This window comes from Stenella coeruleoalba (assembly GCF_951394435.1).
Source record: "Stenella coeruleoalba genome assembly, chromosome: 14".
Classification (NCBI taxonomy): domain Eukaryota; kingdom Metazoa; phylum Chordata; class Mammalia; order Artiodactyla; family Delphinidae; genus Stenella; species Stenella coeruleoalba.
The window spans coordinates 4,894,482-4,912,881 of record NC_137160.1 but is presented as its reverse complement, the minus strand read 5'-3'; the positions used below and the strand labels follow the sequence as shown (position 1 = coordinate 4,912,881).

Genomic DNA, 18,400 nt, shown 5'->3' with positions numbered 1-18,400 from the left:
TTCTTAACCACTGCGCCACCAGGGAAGCCCTCTCATTTATTTATCCTTTAATTATCACTATGAACTCGAGAATTCTGTTTTTTTCGAACAGTTAATAAGTCACTACTGTACTTGTTTGGCTGCTGAAACTGGGCCAGATTTAGCCAATGAGAGTCCCATCAACTTGGCTCCTGTGTCCTTCCGACATGCCCCATCTTTTTTTCTTTTTTAATCACTCCTTATTTTGTGGCATAAGGTACCCCACGCTCATGGACCTACACTGTCTTAGCCCTGAAATAGGCCATTTCTTAGAGCAGCCCTGGCTCCTTTGGGTGAGAAACAGTATTTGACACCAAGGTCTGGGTACAAGGTGTTCATTGCTACCGAGGTGTACTTGCTTCTAGGCCTTTCAGTGGACACAGCACTCAACAATGTCTTGAGTGACTGAACAAATGAGTGCATTTCTATCATGGGGGTGTCCTTTCCAAGGTCAGCTCTTATTGGAACCAGCATTATATAACACGGTTCTTTCTACGTTCTCTCCCAGGAACAAAGAGGCCTAGAGTTCAGGCTAAGAGGAAAAAATCAATAAGGACACTGTGATAAAGGACTGGGCTCCCAGTGCAAAAGGGCACCACTCTGGGCCGGAACTACTGGGACCGAGAGCCCCACTGGGGATGGGGCTTTCAAAATCTGATCCCCGGCACTGGTCCCTGGATTTGAACCTTTCCCGTGACTTTGGACAGCAAGCCACCAGGTTATTTTAACTAGAAAACGGAGCAGTGAACTTTCTGGGATACTCGTGGAAATCACAGGGAGTTCCTTGAACCCCTCACCTGCCATCATGTCAATGAAATGAATTCCAGGATGCCCAGACTCTGGGGCAGCGCCAGCACCAAAGAGCACGTGGCCCATGTCCTCTTTTTTTTTTTTTCGGTACGCGGGCCTCTCACTGCTGTGGCCTCTCCTGTTGCGGAGCACAGGCTCCGGACAGCAGGCTCAACGGCCATGGCTCACGGGCCCAGCTGCTCCGCGGCATGTGGGATCGTCCCGGACCGGGGCACGAACCCGCGTCCCCTGCATCGGCAGGCGGACTCTCAACCACTGCGCCACCAGGGAAGCCCTACCCCATGTCCTCTTTTTAAACCATGGTATTATAAACAATTTCAAACACACACAATCGTGAAAGAACCTGTGTGGCCTCACCCACCATTCTTAGTTCATCCACACCCCTTCCTCCCCCATACATTTTGGCAAAATGATTTTAAAGCAAATTGTAAACATACTTCAATATGCATCTCCAACAGTTAAGGACAACATCATTATCATCTGCAACAAAATGAAAAGCAATAATCTCATTATCTAATATCTAATAGTACCCAGTCCATGATTAATTTTCTCCAATTATCTCAACAATGTCTTATTATACTTGGTTTAAATTAAATTATAAACAAACAAGGCCCATACATTCAACGTGATGGATCTCTTAAAGAGTATTTTAACCCATAATAGTGCTCCCTCTTTCTTAATCCCATTTACTTGTTGAAGAAACAGGGTTCTTACAGAATTTCCCACCTCCTGGACGTGGCTGTCAAATTAACTCTTAATATATGAGGAATGTTTAGCTCAGGAGAAATTATCCAGTGACCCAGTGAGTGGTAAACCCAGTGGCTGATGTGGTGATAAGAAGTATGAGGGAAAGGGTATGTTTCTGGGATCCACTGAGCAGGTGACAAAAGTCCAAAGGAAGGGACAGAAAGAAAGAGGCATTTCTAACTAAGGAAAACGCCTCTAGGAATTTGACACGGGTTCAGCTGAAAGAAGACGGCCCCCGCAGGTAGTTGATAGCTGGGCACCAACAAACTGGTGCACATTGATCTCAGGAAAACCCAAGTCCTCTTTTCCAAAGCTGTGGAAGGAGAGTCTTCCACAGGCTTCCACCATGTGGCTGCCAGAGTGCATTTCTGATAAACTGCTCTCTCCATTGGTGGTTCGTATTACAGACAGCATCGCATTACCATCATTCTTAGCACGAACAAACAAAAACATACTAGTTCTACAGCCTTTCAAACAAAACAAAACACTCCTTAAAGCTGCCTTTTAATGCTCATTCTTATCTAATTGACACCTTTTCTTTAATCTTTTTTGTCTGTTTAAATATCTGGATTTGTTATGAGGCCAAGACCCACGGGTGCAGAGAGACGCATGACCGGTTATCATGGGGGAACATGAGGGCTGTTCAGATCCTCCTAACCAGCCGTCTCAAATAGGGCACATCCCGGTTTCTCCCCTGATTTAGTCTCCTGGGGCTGTCATAACAAGAGGCCACAAACCAGGTGGCTTAAAACAACAGAAATTGATTCTCCCGCAGCTCTGGAGGCCAGAAGTCCAAAACCAAGGTGTTGGCAGGGAAGGGAGAAGCCTTCCTGCCTCTCCCAGCTTCCGGTGGCTGCCGGCAGCCTTTGTCATTCCTGAGCTTTGGCTGCATCCCTCTTTTTCTCTCCCTTCATCAGCACAAGGCGTTCTCCCGCTGCACCTGTCTCCATGTGGCTGTCTTCTTATAAGGACACCAGTCATTGGATTAGGGTCCACCCAGCTCCAGTAGACCTCACCTTATCATACCTGCAACCATCCTATTTCTGAATGAAGTCACATCCTCAGGTAGTAGGGCTTTGGACTTCAACATGTGTTTTTTCGGGAGACGTAATTCAACCTATAACGTTCCTCTCTCACATACGATTCCAAGATAAATAAGCACACAGGTGTAGCTCCAAATAAAGTACAGATTATCAACCTCCCCACAACTTAAAATCATATGTCTGCCTTATCCAGACTGACACGTGAAGTTCTACAGGCCACCGATACCTGGAGGTCTTATACAATGCTGCTATCCTAAAAACCAGGGCATCAACATTCCTTTACCTGTAAAGAATAAATGTAGGAGCTCCTAGAAGCCAGGCTGGAGGAAAGCTTGCCAGGGAGGAGCATAGGGATGCTAGGCACCAGAGGCGAAAAGGATGCAGAAAGCAGAGCCGGGACCAGAAGCCTGCACCTGTGCGAAGCCAGAACGAAGAGGTGAGACTCAGGGCGTGGGCGCTCGGAGCCGAGCAACCTTCTGCAAGTCACCGAGCTTTGCTGACTTTGTTTCCTTCTCTGTAAACTAGCTGCGCTTGCAGGGTTGTTGTGAGGGTGGAGTGAAATGATGGGTGCCCAATGCTTAGCACGCAGTGGTCGGGAAACGGAAGGTACGGCCGCCTGCTTCCGTCAGGCACAGACAGCACAGAAGAAACGCTGGAACCCGATCCAAGGACTTGCATTCCCTGGGGGAATGTCTGTGCTCCCACCTCCTCCCACTTCAGAGGCAGGCTCAGTGGGGACGTCATCCCTGCAGGGGGCCCAGGGGACACAAGGCAGGGCAGCCCTGTCATGGTAGCCTGGGGCTTAGAGAGCCATCGTGGGTGGTTTGAACCTCAGACCAACAGAAAGGAAGCTTGCGGTTCACCCAAGCAGCACCTTGACCAGGTGTTCATGGACTAAACTTTGACATTTAAACTCTGCTCCGTGGAGGGATGTGGAAAAAACAAAGATGACCAAAGGGTATGTCTGGGGCATTCGTGAGAAGGTGAGATGACCGCCAGGGATGTTCCTGCAGGCGCAGTGCCTCGTCAGCTGGGGTAAAGAGGTGGAGGAGAGTAACAACCCTCCGCGTGTGGATGACGACTAGGTGTGTGGCTGTCCACTGGTGCACACGGACGGAGGTCGTTATAAGGGGACATGGTTCTCAATCCGGGCACTGACGTACATTGTTCCGTTGAATCATTGCCCCAGGCACAGGCAGAAATGAGCAAGAAGACTCTGGGGACTGCAAGTGTGAGAACGCTGTGTAGTAAAGGGACTGAGTTCTGCACCAGAGGCTTCCTGGGCTATTCCCCAGTCCAACAAATTGCACCCACTCCAAACCGGAGGTAATGATCGTGTGTGACTAAGGACTGTATCAAAGGTCTAGATGACGCAGCAGGAACCAAGAGCAAATAAACACCATACTGATAAGACAGAGCAAAAATCAAACAGGCGTGCAGTGCCTACCAAAGGCGTTCGACCACCCTGCTTAACTTTAACGCACCCAATGCACGCTGACGCTTCCTCAGCTGAACTCTTAAAGGGGCACACCCCCGACTCCACACCTGTGACTTCCATCCTGTATTCATTGTGGTGCATGTATCAACAGATTCATTACTTCAGTGTACATTCTGGGGGAAGTGTCTCCCCAAAACGCTATAGGTTGTTCCAAGTTAGGGGTCAACATGTGAAACATGAGAAAAGATGTATCATTCTTTGGAATCAAATAATTTATATTCATATGTAGGAGCCATGTGAGTTATAGGTTCTCAATGCTATCAGACCCCATATTCACCCTTTTAAAACTAAGATTTTCTAATGCCATCTTAATCTGAAATAAGATCCCTAGACGATATCACTTATACACACTTTTGAAAAGAATCATCATAACAACCTAAATCTAATATAAAGGGAAAATAAAATGAAAGCTGTTCGTAATCGAATAATAATATATATTTTAATACATAAACGTTAGAGGGCAGTTTTGCTAGAAGACAAAAAGGGCCCCACATGTTTCCAAAACATCCCCCAGGAGGAAGTACCACTGTCACCGGGAAGCACTAGGGCTGCACGCTATGACCAGGGCCACCCATTGGACCATGGAGATCCCCCGACCCAGGAGGGCTCATCCATGGGGTGCAGAAGACTCTAGCCAATAGTTAGCAGAGCCAAAAATGTCCTCCCAGCATCTGTACTAGAGACTGCAAATCGGCCACCAGAAGTAAAGAGAAGGGCTCGGCCATGGCCGCTGAGCCTGCGCGTCCGGAGCCTGTGCTGCGCAACGGGAGAGGCCACAACAGGGAGAGGCCCACGTACCGCAAAAAAAAAAAAGACAGAATGCACCAGAAATAAAGAGGAAGCCACTTGACCCTGGAGACGGCTCTGACCCTGCTGGCTCCCAGCTCCGGCTCCATCCCATACACTCACTCTCCTACCTTCTCTTTCAGATGGCTTGACTCAACTTCTGTGCCCTAAAATCAACATGGTCAAAATTTTGGAGTGAAAAGGAAGTTTTGACGAGGTTTGTTTGCTTGTTTGTTTTAATCTACTCCTGTGCTGGCTTGAGAAGTGATTTAATGGCGAGGTGAGCACCAGTGGTGAGGAGTTGTAATTTCTGATACTTTGTCAGTCACGAACTCAATACAGAGCTTGAGGCAAAAATACATAACATCATATCCATTGCAAACACCCCTTCCTCCCAGGTAAAGACTGAAAATCTGATTCATTTGACTACTAGTGACCTTGAGATTGGAGTTGCTTGACACGCACCTGTACTACACCTGCTCAGAGCAGGTGTGTCCACAGGCTTGCCTGGGTCTGCCCGTGAGCCTTGCAGCACCTTTCAGCCAAGCTCTTCTCCCAATGGGTGCTGAGTCATCTGCAGGGAACTGCCAAGCAGGGAAGAGGTTGCCAGCTGAGAAGGGACAGCGGAGCCTGGGGAGACCACCTGTGGCCCAAACCATCCATGATGAAAAGACGGAACAGCAGAGACGTGTGGGATTTTATTCTGAGCTCCATTCTGTTAACCAAAATTTTAGAAACAGAGACCTGATTAGGATGTTATGATGATTCTTTTCAAAGAAGTATGTATAAGTGATATCATCTAGGGATCTTATGTCAGATTAAGGTGGCATTACAAAATCTTAGTTTTAAAAGGGTGAATATGGGGTGAAATTAAAAGGTGTTTATTTGGAGTTTGTTAGGACTGCAGCCCTGGATACACAGATTCAAGAAGCACTTGAATTGTGTTCCGTCAGACTAACAAAAGGGGGCGTTTATAAAGGTAAAAACCACAAGATTACAGTTGGTTACTTGAGTTGTTTATCAAGAAGTATCATTGGAGCTGGCAAGAAATGGGGGTGCTTAAGTCAGGGTTGGCTGGGGACTGAAATGGTTGTACAGTTACAAGGGGAGGCCTTGAGGCCATAAGCTGTCAGCTGGCAGGTGCTGCTGGTGGTGTCCTTGGTACAGTTCACAGGCAGTTCAGGTTCTCAGTGGTGTACGATGTGTCTGCGACCACATCCTCGGTGGCCATCCGACTCCATGTTTGCATGCCTGAGCTGTGACGGCTTTATTATAATTTCCCTTTGTTATCACTGCCAAGTCCTGGTGCTTTGCAATTTGCAAAACACGCGGCGGCACACCTGCTCGCTTTGGAGCCGTGGTCTCCGTCGCAGCCGAGGTCTGTTTCACATGCTGCACCTTCTACCTGCCTTACTCTCGGCTCACCTGGGTTTTGTGAGGTCTCCTAGGACCAGATGGAGCCCAAAGAGCTGGGTGACCTGCAGAACCACCTGCCCTTCAACAGCGCTATACACGCTCCTCCACAGAAGACGTCCCAACCAGACGGCTTCGGGCAGCACCCCCTGCACGAGGGGGCACTAGAGTGCTGTCACAACGCCGCTTTCCCAGGACAGGCATGCCAGCCTGGATCTAGTAGCTATTTCATTTCCATTGCTTTTCTTTCCCCTTATGAGAGGTGTAACCAATTTCTGGCACAGTACTTTTCTGTTTTAAAAATTAATTTTTAAAAAATGGGCCCTGGGTCACATTTTCCCTGAAAATCTGGCCCAATATTAGGTTTACTCATGGTTAGGGGTTGAATTGTTTCTCCCCAAATTCATATGTTGAAGTCGTAACTCCCAATGTGAGCTTATTTGGAAATAGGGTGATTGCAGATGTGATTAGTCAAGATGAGGTCATACTGGAATAGGGTGGGCCCTAATCCAACATGACTGGTGTCCTCATCAGATGGCCTGTGAAGACACAGACACACGGAAGGAAAACACCATGTGAACATGAAGGCAGAGAGCGGGGTAACGATGCCACAAACCAAGGACACCAGAGTGCCAGCAAGCCACCGGAAGCCGGGAGAAAGACATATAACATTTATATATGTAACATAAATCTTGTTTATTATTTTCTCCTTTGGCTATACCTAAGACCAACCCTTAAAGTCAGGCACACTGGGCATTAAATACATCATTTTTCTTCTCTCCTGCCCACAGGACAATCAAAGGCAGCTTAAAGCACTGCAAAGGAAGGAGTTGGTTCCGCCTTTAGCCTCTAAGGGGAAGAGATTAAATTGAGAACGCTCATCTCATCTGAATATCAAACAGTGCTGCGATTCTGAGGACTCAGTCTCCACGTCAGGAAGGTGACTGCTAAGAGATACTCAGAATCTGACTCACTTTAATAGTGCAATTCTTTGTTTCCACTCCTTAGGCATAAGGTGGATGGATTTTTTTTTTTTTCCTTTTTTTTTTTGCGGTACGCGGGCCTCTCACTGCTGTGGCCTCTCCCATTGTGGAACACAGGCTCCGGACGTGCAGGCTCAGCGGCCATGGCTCACGGGCCCAGCCGCTCCGCGGCATGTGGGATCTTCCCAGACAGCGGCACGAACCCGCGTCCCCTGCATCGGCAGGTGGACTCTCAACCACTGCGCCACCAGGGAAGCCCGGATGGATTTTTAAAATATATTTATTTTACTTTTTTATTTTTTAAAAAATTTTTGGCTGCATCCGGTCTTCGTTGTGGCATGCAGGATGTTTTTGTTGTGGCACGTGGGCTTCTCTCTAGGTTGTGGCATGTGGGCTTCTCTCTAGTTGTGGTGCATGGGTTTTCTCTCTCTAGTTGAGGCACACGGACTCAGTAGTTGTGGCGTGTGGGCTTAGTTGCTCTGTGGCACATGGGATTGTAGTTCCCTGACAAGGGACTGAACTCGCGTCCCCTGCAGTGGAGGGCGGATTCTCTACCACTGGACCACCAGGGAAGTCCCAAGGTGGATGGGTTTTAATAGTCCCCCGATCGTCAGCCTTGGCAATGCAAGAGATTGCCTAACAGTATGTGTACCAACAAGTTAAGCTGTCCCCTGTGGGTTTTGGCTCAGTAAGGGGCATGTGCACTTTTTTTTTTTGAGAAAGAGTTTGGAAACAGACAAACTGATGTCATCGACAGCAAGGCAACCATCTTCGACTAATAAACAGAGCTAATTAAACCTCCCTGACTTGAGAAAAGAACCATGAAACCACGAAATCAAAGAACCTTTGATTTGAAAGGTTTGGGCTCTGAGGCTTTGTCAGCAACGTGTTTCACCACATCGTTGTGCTCAAGTTACTCTTTGATGAGTGGGAAAGCAAGAAGTGCTAGAGGCCTCCACTAACCTTTGCTGGACTAAGAAAAGCCAATGATTTGCCTTCTTTGGCTTATGAAGCAAGCGCTGTCCCTCCTGGAGACCAGCTCCTATCCCAGCAAGGGGCAGGGGGGCAGGAGGTGAAGAGGCCCAGGGCACAGCTCCCAGCAGGGTGGCCCTACCTGCCCAGGCTCCTGCTGTCTCCGTCAGGAGAAGTGAGTCAAACAGACATCTTATGGAGGAAGAGCGTGTATGCAAACACTGACTTAGGATTCCTCTTCCCTCACATAAGCAAATGACTGCTACCTGATAAAACATGTTGGGTTGATACTAATGAACTATGGTTTCAAGTGAAGCCAGAAGCTTATTGAGCACCGCGGGCAGGAAAAATCCACTGCCGAAAGCGTGCATATTCTAACCTAGAAAAAATTCCTCCGGCCCGCAAAACTGGCATCGGTCCGACCTACCTCGCCACACCAAAATCCCTTCTGGCTAGTCCCAAATATTCACTCTGAGTTAAAAATTCAGACATCTGCGGGCGCCTGGAGGTCCCACCGTCCATCCTCAACACATTTACGGAAGGAACTTGTTTCAGCCACACTGATGTTTAAGAGGAGGGAACATTCACAGCAGAGCCTGTGACTCTCAAAGAGAGGTGTCTGTCCTCCTCACCCTCTGAGCCTGCGGACATTCCCCAGACGCAGGGGGACTCCTGTGCGTGAACTCACTCTGACTGGCTGCGCTGAGCTGGGATTTGCTCCAAACCATAATCCTCCCGGGCTGGGGCTCATGGAAACCTGGGGTCGGTTAAGCCAAGCCCGCCCCACATCTGTGTCCCTCGGGCATCATCAGAGCAGCCGTGGCCATCGCTGCTACAGCAGCAAACTGACGCATCTCTTGTACTGGCCAGGTGTGAGCGGCAACAGGAGCCGGTGGCAGCAACGGCACCACAGGGACGTCCTGGAGCAGTCAGCACCGGGGTTTAGGGGTGAGCTTCTCCTTCTCTGGCCATGGTTCTGAGTTCCAGCTTGTCTTAGCAACAACTCACCTCAAACTGACTTAGACGGTCAAGGGGGTTTATGAATGTTGACTCGCATGTTGAACCAAAAGAAACTGCCATTCTTATAAGTCAACATTTGTAAATTTATCAGCAGTACTAGAGGCTTCTGATGCGAAAACATGCCCCATGATCCGGAAGAGAGGCATGATCCAGCAGCTTGGTCAGTGTCTCCAAGAACTCAGATTTCCCCAGTCCTTCCAATCTGCCTTTCACGAGGACAGGCTCATCCCCAGACCTCATGAGTCCCCACCCCAGTAGGACCCAAAATACCTCATGATGCCAAAGTGGTTGCGGCAGTCCATGACATACATCTTTACACCCTATCATCCAGGAAAGGAGAGATGGTCTCTTCTGACAGCACACATGGAGGAGGGAAGGTGTTTCACTTTCCCGTGAACACTAGCAAACAGCTCTTCTGCCTCCTTGGTTCTGACAGAGCAACATATCTTCCCACTATGGCCAAGAGATAGAATTTTTTAGCTCAAGCAAATCTGGGTTCACCCTGGATTTAGGAGTGGGGTCAATCCTACCCATAGCACTATCGCTGAGAATGATGAGGCTGGTCTCCTAAGAGTTAGATCTGGGTCGTGTTACCAGAAGCACTTGAACTGTGTTCCCCAGGGCTATAGTCCTCAGCTTGGCTCAAATAAATATTTCTTATATTCCTCATTATTATTATTCCTTTTTCTCCTCCACCACCTCCCTCTGTCTCTCAGATGACTTCAGGAAAACAGAAGACAAGAGGCATGAAATTCCAATTTCCCTATCTCCCATCCTGGCCTCCTTGGCCCTTTCACAGTGGAAAGCCCTCCTCCAGGGCTGAGCTCGCCCAGGGACCTGTGGTCACCAGTCAGCCCTTTTCTCAACCTCTGCCTATACACAGCTCCCGGCATTTAAACATGTGTTCATATCTCCCACTTCTAAGTTAAAATAAAGCAAAAAGCCCCCCACCCCCTGCCCAGCCCCTCCAGCTAATACCCCTCCCTGTCCTCTCACAGCCAAGTTTCTGGACAAGCAGTCTCTCCCTTCCATCTGTGACCCGCTCCCACCCCTTCTTCTCCAGGGAGCTGCTCTCCACAAGGCCTGCCACGACTGTTCTGTTGCTGTTCTAGGGGAAGTCTTCAGTCTCAGTCTTGGCACACTGGTTCAGAGCACGGACCTCAGGGCCAGCCTTGCAGGAGTTGGGTCCCGGCTTTGTCACATGTTGGTGACCTTGGGAGAGTTCTCTCTCTGCCTCTGTTGCTTCATCTTTAACCCAGAGATATAGCAGGTTTCTACCTCCTGTGTGTGTTACAGGATTTAGGTGAGGTCATAAATGTAGCACCCTTCAAAGGGTGTCTGGCCTGTGGCAAACCCTACACAGGTGTTAGGGCAGCACCCGCTATTATCCGTGACCGCCGGGGGACACTGGTGACGCTGAACACTCTGCACGCCTGTGTCCTGCCCTCTCCTGGCCTCCCTCCCGCTCGGCCTACTCCCAGGCCTCCCCTGTCCTCACACGGGTCCCATCTTCTCACCCCACATGTTCTTCCCAGATGATCCCAAGCAATGAGTGGCTTCAGCGACCATCTGTAGTGATGGCTCAGCCCGTGTCTCCAACCTGACTGGAGAGCATGGCCACCACCCAGATGCCCAAGCCAGCCCCTTGGAACTCCTCCCACTTATTCAAATGTCTTGATCATTTTGTACCCTTGGGGTTTCCTACAAAAACTGACATATGGAAACTTCTCAATATGCTAGAGATGGATGATGGTCTCTGGTAAGAGATTCAGTATGAAAGTATAGCGTCATAAGATTATTCTTAAGTCATAACAACAGTTGACTTCCTCTGAGCAGCATGAATAGAGAAGAGCAGACGGCACAAGATAGGGCCTTAGGGAGGACTCCATTCAGGTGGCGGGGGAGGGCTATTCCTCTGCAGGCCTCCTGGTCAACCCCACTGAGGCCAGTGCCTCTCCATCTTTCAGGTGGGGCTCGAGATTCTGCATTTAACAAACTCATTGATGCTGCGCTGTTGCTGGTCCACAGAACACGCCTTGAGAAGCCAGGGTGCAGGCCTTGCTAATTTCCCTTAAAAATTAATACATGTATATTTTACCACAATAAAAATAATAATAGTACAAAATGGATCACATTCAATAATAAGGAAGACAAAAAAGTGGCTAGAAGGAAGACAGAAGACAAAAGGAAAAAAAATAATGAGGAAGCCTTTTGCTTTTTGATACGGACAGAGTTCTGCAATTTACTATTGAGTGAAAAAAATCTTTCCACTGTGATTCCACTTATCTAAAGGAATGTGAGAAATAATTCTGGAAGAATATGTATATTGAAATGCTAATCACAGGTATGTTCAGGTGGCCATCAATTAAAATTTTCTTTTTATAGATTTCTGATTTATATGTCGTTTCATTTTTCTATTACTATATATAAAATACTATAATTTTAAAATTCCCATTTTGAAAAATTTAAATACATAAAAATGTATTCATAAATACATATATTTACTCCTAGGCTTAGGCACCTGCTCTTGGCCACCCATATAATCTCCAGATGGATCCTTCTAAACGTAAATCAGATCATGTGTGTTGAAGCCAGGCTGGCCTCCTCGTTCTTCTTCAAATGTCAGGCACCCTGCTGCCTCAGGGCCTTTGCACTTGCTATCCCTGATTTTGGGGATGCTTTTTGTGAGAAATTTGCATGGCTCATTCCCTCACTTCTTTCAGGTCTCCACCCAGATGTCTCCAATTCACAGAGGATTTCCTAATCACCTAATTAAAATCACACTCCTCTTCCGTTTAGCGGGCCTGCTTTACTCTTTTCATAATACTTTTCACTGATGTTCCACGCATGTGTCTTTATTTACCCGTTATTTGCACGCCTCCCACCAGAATGAAGCTTCCAGACGGCGGGGACTGTGGCGTCCTGGTCAGGGCTGGGTCCCCAGGCCCAGAGGGTTCTGGCTCATAACAAGAGCTCAATGCATAGTTGGGGGAGGATTTTAGGCAACAGTTTTGAAGTGAAGACGAACACTTTCTCCTTCATTCTTACACTTATGTAACGAGTGGCCCTTGATCCTTGGGGAATAACAGACCCCTTAAGAATTTAAGAAAACTTACTAATACCCTTCTCAGAAAAACATGCACACGAACAGGACATTTCATGTAATTTCTGGGAGTTTAACAACCGCTGGAGCTGCTTTTTAAAGTTGAAATCAGCTGCCCCAAACTTCAAGTGCCACTCATTTAAGCCTAATTGCTATTCAGCTGGGCCAGAAGTTACTAGAAAGCTCTTTCCTTTGGGTTTCTCCCACTGACAGATAACTACTGCTGTCACAGGACGGCAGTTGATTATGAGAATGCACATGACACCAACACACGTTATAAATGAAAATTTACAATTTGAGCTTGAGATGGGTGAGCATCAATAGGCTAGATTTAGCAGTATAAATTACAGTAGGAGCTCTATCAGCCTATCTCTACGGAATCTAGTCACCAGATTGTCTCTTTCCTCATCCTTTGAAATACTTAACCAATGCCCATGACACACTGATACGCTCAACTGAGTCTGCCTTCCTGAGTGCCTGCACATCTCAACTCTAACTAGTTAAATGTAGGTTTATCAGTTGCGTTAGTTCCCGGTCTGCTTATCGTAGCTGTATCTATAATTGCAATGACAATATTTAATTGAATGTAATGGACCTGTTCTCAAACAAAAGCACTGGACAAGAGAATGAACATTTGAATGAACTTAAAAAAAAATGATGATGTTCCACTTTACCCGACTTTGAGTAATCAACCATCTAACCATACAGTTAAAGGGGCTTCGACTACATTCTAAAAATAGGAAGAGGAGACAGGCAACCCAAAATCATAAAGGGAAGAAAGGAAATCCTATGAGCATTATGGAATTAATTTTTATAAAGATGTAATGCATCAGAGCTGTTGTGTTTTTCCCCTGGCGTGACTCAGCAAACTGAGGAAGAATAGGTCCTCTGTAATCCCTCAGCGGGCGAGAGCTTTAAACAGAATAGGGGCACAGGTGAAAAGGGCCACACATTGGCTCTGGAGGGAACAGGTTCATGAGAAGAGAAATGAAAGGGTTATGGAATCCAGTTTGAACTTGAAAAGTAGAGAACCAACCAAGGAGGGGCATAATGCCCAGGAGAGATGATTCTGAAAAATAACAAGCAGTGAAGAGCACTGGAGATAAAGGCAATGATCAACCCCATGATTTCCCTGAAAGGATTTTGTTCTAATATATGAAAACTTTAGCCAAAAACATTGAGAGATGCTCCTAGCTGTATCTGCTGGGGATTCTCCTATGAGTTAGTTAGTGCTTCAGTGTCTCGGGGCAAATCAGTGACCAAGCTCACACCAAGAGGAAAGAGAAATATGCTTTCTCTAGTTACTGTTGGCCTCAGTGGTAAGTCTTGAACGCTGAAATAATCACTATGTTCCCAGGAGGAGAGTGCCCCTTGGGGCCCCTAAAGCCTATAGGTTTTAGTTAAAACGAAGGCTTTTAGGGACTGGGCTCACTGCCAAGTAAACTTCACCAGCTTGGAAGAGTCTACAGGCTCAGGTCTGGGGCAGGTTTGCTGAAGTCATGAGATACTGCAGCTCGGCAGAGATAAAGAGTAACTAGCAGAAGTTAATCAGACTCAGCTCCAAGAGCCTAGAACTTTCCTGACCTCTGGGTGTGTAACCAGCCTTGCCCTCCTTCCTGTTTGCAACTGATAACCTTCCACCCTCCCTCGCCCTCCATTTTTGGACAGGCTCCAAGGTCTAGGTACTAACCTAGCCTCACCAGCTAACAGGATCTGACATGCTAATATCAGGGGCTTGTCAGATAACGTCTTTCTCCGCCTCTTGCCACTTCTGAGAAACTACTAGAGTCTAAACGCACCTGTATTCCAATATACAAAACTGGAGTTCTTAAAGCTCAATATCCTTCCAGGCTGAGGAGCAGTTTGCCAAGTGCCTTCAGCACCGCCTTGGACTTGGTGCTATCGCCAAGGCTTTTGGGCAAGAGTGATATCAAAGTGGTGTCTCAGTAAAAATAATCCGATAATGGGAATAAGAGATTAGAAATAGAGATGTGAGGTGGGAGACCAGCTAAGGGACATCAGTCATTTTTTAGTTATTCAGTTAACAAATAGACACCTCCTATGTCCCAGGAATTGGACAAGCTTTAAAAGATACATCATGGAATAGAAATAACAGATCCAGATGGGAAAAGCCAGGGAGGATTTGTAGCAAAAATTTAGAAGAGCTGAAGGCTTGAACTAAGGCAGTGACACTGCAGGTGGAGAAGGGAGATGGATTTGGGTAGAGAGTAGACAGACCATTAGAGCTATTTCTTATTTTTAATTGCAAAAGTCAAACATTTTCATTCAAATAATATATGAGGACAAAATATAAAGTAAAAAAGCAAGAGTCCCTTCTCTAGCTTCACATCCCACATCTTACAGGAGGCCACTTTTAACAGAGTGCTGACTTCAGGAAGTGATGCTGTGGGTGGGTGGGATGTGAGGAACTCCAGCTGCTGGCATGAACTGGGCAGATGCTTCTAAGACAACGAACACAGGAGAAGACCAATTTCTTGGGGGTAGGGGATGTTTACTTTGTGCTGAATTTTTTAAATAACTGCTTTATTGAACTATATTATAATCCCACACCATACAAGGTCGCCCATTTTAAATTATACAATTCAATGTTTTTTAGTACATTCACGGATATGGGCAACCACCACCATATCAATTTTAGAACATTTTCATCACCACCAAAAGAAACCCCATACACATTAGCAGTCACTCCCCATTTCTCCCCAACCCCAGGCAACCACTGCCTACTCTGAGCATTTCATATAAATGGAATCATACGATATGTGGCCTTTTGGGACTGCTTTCGAAACAGAGCAGGACCCTATGGTCCTTGTCCCCCGACCATGTCCTCAGCCTGCCTTTTGTCTGTGGAAAAACTTTAGCCAAAGAATAAGGTTAATCAGAGAAGTGAGAAAATGCAGAAACAAAGGAAAACAGTGAAAGGAGACCAGACAATAATAGTCTAATCATTAAGCACAGTCAAGGACCTTTAGTTCCTCCTTAAGGGCTGCGGATAATATTCTGAGCCATCTCCTGTGAGCTGTTTTGCAGATATTGAAGCCCCCCACCAGGGGGAGGATGACTACATGATGACCAAACTGAAGCCATGACATAAGCTGCCACAGTTACGAGAACTGGCCTCAAAGAAATAGGAACAAACCCTGGAACTAAAAATTAACTGCACTTAAAACAACCAAGGTGATGCTGACCAGACCACCACATTACTGGTTTCAAGATGACTGTCGGAACAGACTGTGCTGTTCTGCTCCCTCCCTCCCCCTGAAACTCCCCTTTAAAAGCCCCTGTGCCCTGAGCAGCCATCCGGAGTTGGTTCTCCAACAGGAGTCCACCCTCTCCCCGGGATGCCGGCCTCCGAAATAAAGCAAACTTTCCTTTCCTACCAATACTTGTCTCTCAAGAATTGGCTTCTGAGCCTTGAGCAACTGGACCTGGGTTCGGTAACACTTTCACTTTGCATACGTTTCCAAGGTTCATCCACGTTGTATCACACATAGTACTTTTTGTTCTCAAATAATTCAACACTGCGTGAATATAACACATCTTTTATCCATTCATCTGTTGATGAACAAACTTGGGCTGTTTCCACCTTTTGGCTATTATGAATGCTGCTGCTGTGAACATTCATGCACAGGTTTTTTTATCAGTACCTGTTTTCAATTTTCTTGAGCATATCGAATTTTGGGGTCATAGGTAACTCTATGTTTAACTTTTTTTTTCATTGAAGTATAGTTGATTAACAATGGTGTGTTAATTTCTGCTGTACAGCAAAGTGATTCAGTTATACATATACATTTTAAAAATACTCTTTTCCATTATGGTTTATCATAGGAATGTTTTTTAAGGAACTGCCATGATGTTTTCCACAGTGGCTGTACCATTTTACATTCCCACCAGCAATACACAAGGGTTCCAATCTCTCCACATCTTTGTCAATGCTTGCTATCACCAGATTTTTGTATTATGGCCTTCTTACTGGGTGTGAAGTGCTATCTCATTGTGGTTTTGACTTTCATTTCCTAATGACTAATGCTGTTGGACATCATTTATGTGCTCATTGGCTTTGAACATCTTCTTTGGAGAAGTGTACAATCAGATCTTTTGCCAATTTTTCAAATGGGTTATTTTTTATTGAGTTGTAAGAGTTCTTTAAAAGTTCCTCATTAAATATGATATGCAAATATTTTCTCCCATTGTGTGTGTTGTCTTTTCACTTGCTTGATGGGGTCCTTTAAAACACAGAAGTTGTTAATTTGGAAGAAGTTCAGTTTATCTATTTCTTCTTTTGTAGTTCGTGCTTCTGGTATCATTATCTAAGAAACCATTGCCTACTCCAAAATCATAAAGAACTATGCCTATGTTTTCTTCCAAGATAATTATGAATCTTTTGTTGTTCCTGAACTGGTTAACTGAGAAAACGAATGTGAAAGTAATGCAATTACTTATGTATTAAATATTTCCATCTGATAATTCTCAAATGACTTCTTCCTGAAGAGCTATTGACATGACAAGCATAATCATAAAGGTGAAATAAATTCAGTTTATCAATAAAATATTAGGACAATGAAACAAGAGTTTTCAAAGTTGTTGAATGTTCACCACAAGATAAATGTTACTTAAAAGTATCGGGTAAATTCTTTCTACCAGAACTTCTAATTGTTCAGTTATTTCTAGAATTCCCCCATGGCTCCAAGAATGTTAAAACAAACAGAATTTTCTTATCTAAAAATGACAACATGTCATTTTAATGGTTTCTTAAATTAATTTGGATTGAAGGTAAAATTTTTGCAATTGCACCTTTTGCATCGTTTTTGTGGAGGACCTACGCTGCAGACACAAGCATATTTGTTTCACTTGCTTCTTTCTTCTTTAAAGGGAATGATGAAGGTGGAGTCAACCCACAGCCGCACCCCTGGAAGTATAACTGTTTCAAGGCCAACCTGAAACCTTGAGTCAACTTCAGCTTGGTCCTCGAGAAGATGCCAAATACTACCAGATGTGGAGAGACCACCCGTGAGATCAGAAAGACCAGCTGCCCACCCACCCTCCTTAAAACAACGAGCCTTTATTTAAGAAATTCTACTTCCAAACTTCACATGGGCTTTGTTTGGTTCATAGAGAATTTCATGACTTATGGGATTCTTTGCGTCATCTGCCTTAGTAGGAAAAAGGAGTGACTAGGTAGAGATACCCGGGCATGAGGGAACAGTAGAGAGAAGCAGGAATACAAGGGTTACCTATTTCTCCATTTTTTAGGACTTTCCCTGACAGGTGCATCATTCCCACCTACAACTTGGGCTTCATTTTCTATCTTGATGGAAATGTTCACATTTGACAGTCAAAAAACATGTAAGACTGTGATTTAGTTTTAGAACTTACATAATGATTTCGTGATCAATGAAATTCTCAAACATCTGTTGATCTTTTACAAAATGTGCCTCCAGATGAACCCCCTCCCCCACTCACTACGGGAATCCCTTGTTATCTTTTTCTACTGTTTCTGAGGCTGACGCCAAGCTTCCTGCATAAACATCTTCCTCTCCTGTTGGCCCTCCCCCAGCCTGCCCAGCCTTTGAGCAGCTGGACACAGCAGACATAGAAGTCCAGCACGATCCCCACCATTATGCCTTCTCTTCCATGCCTGCTCCTCCCAGGAACTTCGTAAGGCCCGCTGAGAGCAGGGACAATATGAAAGCTTGTCTTTGCTAATGCCGATGGCACAGGAGTGGACCCTGGTCCCTGAGAGCAATGCTGGACTATCCCAAGTACCAGAGCTCCCCACCCTGATCTGGAGCCAAACCAAACTGGGCCTCCAGATAAGGTGACAGTGAACACACATGCAGCCAGAGAAGAGCAGAAAGGAGTCTGGAGGCTGGGCCGACCCAGACTCACAGAGATTTCTGCACACAGACAGGACATGGCTTTTAACTGTAAATATCGCAATTATTGTATGATTTGCTTTGTTCAAATTTCACACACCAAGTATCTCATC

General features: G+C 45.9%; 1 protein-coding gene across 4 annotated transcripts in view; it reads right to left on the bottom strand.

Moving 5' to 3' along the window:
- Positions 1-999: 999 nt before the first annotated feature.
- The window catches only part of CYB5A (cytochrome b5 type A), a 45,414-nt gene continuing 28,013 nt past the window's right edge, over positions 1,000-18,400 (bottom strand). For 2 of the 4 annotated variants that reach the window (XR_013831416.1, XR_013831419.1), the window contains exons 5-7: positions 5,368-5,617; positions 2,902-3,031; positions 1,000-1,308 (exon numbers count right to left, since the gene is read on the bottom strand). Coding sequence is in view for 1 of the 4 variants with exons in the window: in XM_079943411.1 (XP_079799537.1) it covers positions 5,473-5,617 (145 nt within the window). In the remaining 3 variants the exon portion in view is untranslated. Of the gene's footprint in view, positions 1,309-2,901; positions 3,032-5,235; positions 5,618-9,560; positions 9,744-18,400 lie in introns of those variants that run through there. The other 2 variants (XR_013831417.1, XM_079943411.1) reach the window with 2 other exon arrangements.